Source organism: Pleurodeles waltl, chromosome 12, assembly GCF_031143425.1.
Source record: "Pleurodeles waltl isolate 20211129_DDA chromosome 12, aPleWal1.hap1.20221129, whole genome shotgun sequence".
In the NCBI taxonomy this organism is placed as follows: domain Eukaryota; kingdom Metazoa; phylum Chordata; class Amphibia; order Caudata; family Salamandridae; genus Pleurodeles; species Pleurodeles waltl.
Window position 1 is genome coordinate 109,942,435 of NC_090451.1, and position 3,242 is coordinate 109,945,676.

At 40.9% G+C, this 3,242-nt stretch overlaps 1 protein-coding gene across 1 annotated transcript; it reads right to left on the reverse strand.

The window, feature by feature from the left end:
- Nucleotides 1-1,139: 1,139 nt before the first annotated feature.
- Nucleotides 1,140-1,994, reverse strand: LOC138267078 (uncharacterized protein F54H12.2-like). Its single transcript, XM_069215925.1, has one exon. The coding sequence runs from the start codon at nucleotides 1,992-1,994 to the stop codon at nucleotides 1,140-1,142; it is 855 nt and encodes a 284-aa protein (XP_069072026.1).
- Between the last annotated feature and the right edge of the window lie 1,248 nt (nucleotides 1,995-3,242).

Sequence of the window (3,242 nt, forward strand, 5' to 3'; positions counted from 1 at the left end):
CTAAAAATACATTGTCCAAAAGGAACACATGGTTACACGTTTGATACTTCTACTTTTTTAACCTATGCACATGTTTTACACTGCCTTTGTATAGTTTTACACCTATTAATGTATTTATTGGTTTCTTTCAGCATTTACTTTCTTTAGTATGTTTGGTTCCTATATGCTTGTACAAAAAGTATATGTAATAAACACTTTTTAATCGTTTCACCACTCTTCCGTCATCTTCTTTAGTGTATGGTCCCCGTCGTAATAATAAAATGTATAGTTTGATTTCGAGTTTAAATTCTTTTATTGTAGACAATTATAGTTGCATGTATATAAGCATGGCACGGCCTTACACATTTGACGCACATCGTAATCTGTTTTAACAACAGTGGCTGTGGACCCCGCATTTTCTTTTACATACTTCACAGCCATACAGTAGTTATTTACTAGATCGCACTCATATAGATCTAGAAAATGTCTAAATGTCATACCGTCAGACATTTTACTAATAACATATATACAGTGTTCCCCGCAGGTAACTGATAAAGAACCCTGCACCCACATCTTGTTATACTCAACCCTACCAGCAGCTTTTTTTATATACTTAAAAATAGGGTTTTGTATAGATGGTATGCTAGGGGAACACCGCGGAAATGTCAAACACTGTAACCTTGTCAATATCCAAAAACATTCCCACCCAGTGTTTTCCACCCTTGTAATGCGGGTCTGTGTTAAAGACTAGCGATCATGGTCTTTCTACACCAACTTCCTGGGGTAGACTGTAGCTCAGAAAAACATCTAAAAAGAATTTCCTGGCATATTTATGCCTCCTCAAGAACTCACCTATCTGCACAGTGTCAATTGTACAATATTTGAAAGATAGTCAAACATGATTTGGTGGGCGTGGTTGACCTGTATGACGCTGTCGAACACCGCAAATACAATCATGTTCACATTGGTAGCCAAGGGTTGACTAAAACATATTTCAGCTTTTAGATTTCTGTTTTTTATCAGATTATATTGATCACTGTCTTCCATGTCTGGTGTCAAATCGAACGTGAACAGCATGTAGCCATCCCCATATCCTTCTCTTGATACGACGGCTCCGAGTCCTTAAGATGGTTTCCTTTTATCGACACCAGTCCAAGATATTACCTGATAAAATTCAAGGTTCCAAAACTTGGTGTGTACGGTTTCGCCGGAATCACTGACCCCTTGTGTACCAACGCCACGTAGTTGATGTCATAGTGTTTGAAATTGAATGGGGTTGAGGTATACTGACCGATAAAAGCTGTATTGTCCACAAACCCTATAATAATAAGTTTCGGTAGCTGTCCAAGAAATACATTTTGCTGCTGTGTTAATCTGGTACCTGTTGGAATGCAATATATCTTCAGGGCTACTCTTTCCACTGCATACTTGCCGTTCGATACTTGTAAGGCCTCGGCGTGAGCCAGTCTGACGCTTGGTGACACTTTCACTCTCTTTACAAATAAAGTGGCGGAGGGTATTACTAGTTTATATTGTTCCACATTCCCACTGATGTGACAGAACGAGTCCTTGTGGGTTAGTTTGATCTTAAGATTGATACCATTGACAAGTAGGTTATCTTGGTAAAAAAGGTCCGAGTGTATGCGACCTAGGCAGTCGCACTGCCTACTGCTGGCGGTAAAGCTCGCTCTTTTTACAAAACCTTGATTGTGGCCGTCCAGAGCAGTAGCTTCAAAATGACCGTGAGTATCTTTGTAGAAGAGGCCCACTGAACGCTGTGTGTCCAAGGCATCACTGCTGTCATTAAGAATACTCTCAATATATGCCCTATATGCATACATGTTATCATTTTGCATGATAATGTGATCACCGAGGCTAATGTCCACCTGATTAAACATGGTTGCTATGGGGTAAGCGATCGTTGCCACTCTAGCGTTGTTCGCTATATTGGAGCCATCAGCTTTTACAATTTTACAGATGAGGTGCAACAGTGTATCGTTGAGGTCCAAACACATATCCTGGACCCTGACACATAAAACTCTATTGGCGCCAAAGGTGTTAAAGCGACTAGTGGCGATACCTCCATGAAAAAACTGTTTTTGATGCTATTCTGCGTCAGTTTTAGATACAACAGGTCTAACTCTGATTTAGCGCATTCACCCGATGCGCATTGTTTACAGGTTGATCGGCTTTCTAAAAAATATTTACGTTAGCGACCCTTCTCTTCTTCTTCTTCGAAGCTCTCTTCCAACTTACGGATCTTTGCTTGTGAGCGCTTTTTGAAGACAGCCGTCATTTTTAATAGGGGGCCAGCGGAACCCTGAACTTTGAAACACCATGCTTCCATTTAACAGATGTAGGAGACTTGTACACCAGCCCCGCTCCTTCTTGAGGTTGCTTATTCATACGTTCAACAACCGCAGATGTCACAGAACCCACCACGTCCTGCGTGATGTTCGTAGCAGCCACTTTAAAGTGTGGTTTTGCAATTAGCCTTCTTCTCAAGAAAGGCATAGCTCTTTTAAACAAACTACTGAAGAATCCCCCCCAACCTGGCCCTGTACATAGCTGGGGAACCTTGATACTATGGCGGCGGGGCTCCATATCCAGTCTGGTTTCTGTAATAATCCCTATACATAGAGGGGTCGCCGTATGTTTTCATAATCACCATGATGACTTGTTAATAGTCGCTCTCCCATCGAGGTCTTAAGTAAAGATTAACAATAACTTTCCCTTATTTAAGGGACACCGGCTCAGCTTGGTCGTCGCAGATCATGATCGTAACGGTGTCAAAATGTTTTTTACAAATTGATATGTAGTCTGGTTTGTTGTATTGTATGTTAACCATTGTGTTATTTTCACCCTTTACCTGGACCCATCACAGCAACGGTGAATAACTATCCCCTATCCTCTGCAACTCTACCATATTGCTATATACATTGAGTGTATAGAAGTCACCGTTAATATTGGGACACGACTGGTTCAGTTCTACATGACTTCTGATATGCTGCACTGTTCCTAAAACCCTTTTTAATTTACTGGAACAGTTATACTCCGAATAACGATTTGGAGCTTCAAGAAACACCTTCTGTCTAACGTTATCCTACACTAAATGGATATTCACACACGACTCAATGTTGGCTAGAGTTTTGTTGATGGCTCAGATCATCGATGCCACCGATGGGTAATATCCATATGGAAACCCGGTATGGATGGTCATAGCGTCCTGAGCACGCTTTATATTAAATATGGTGTCGTACATT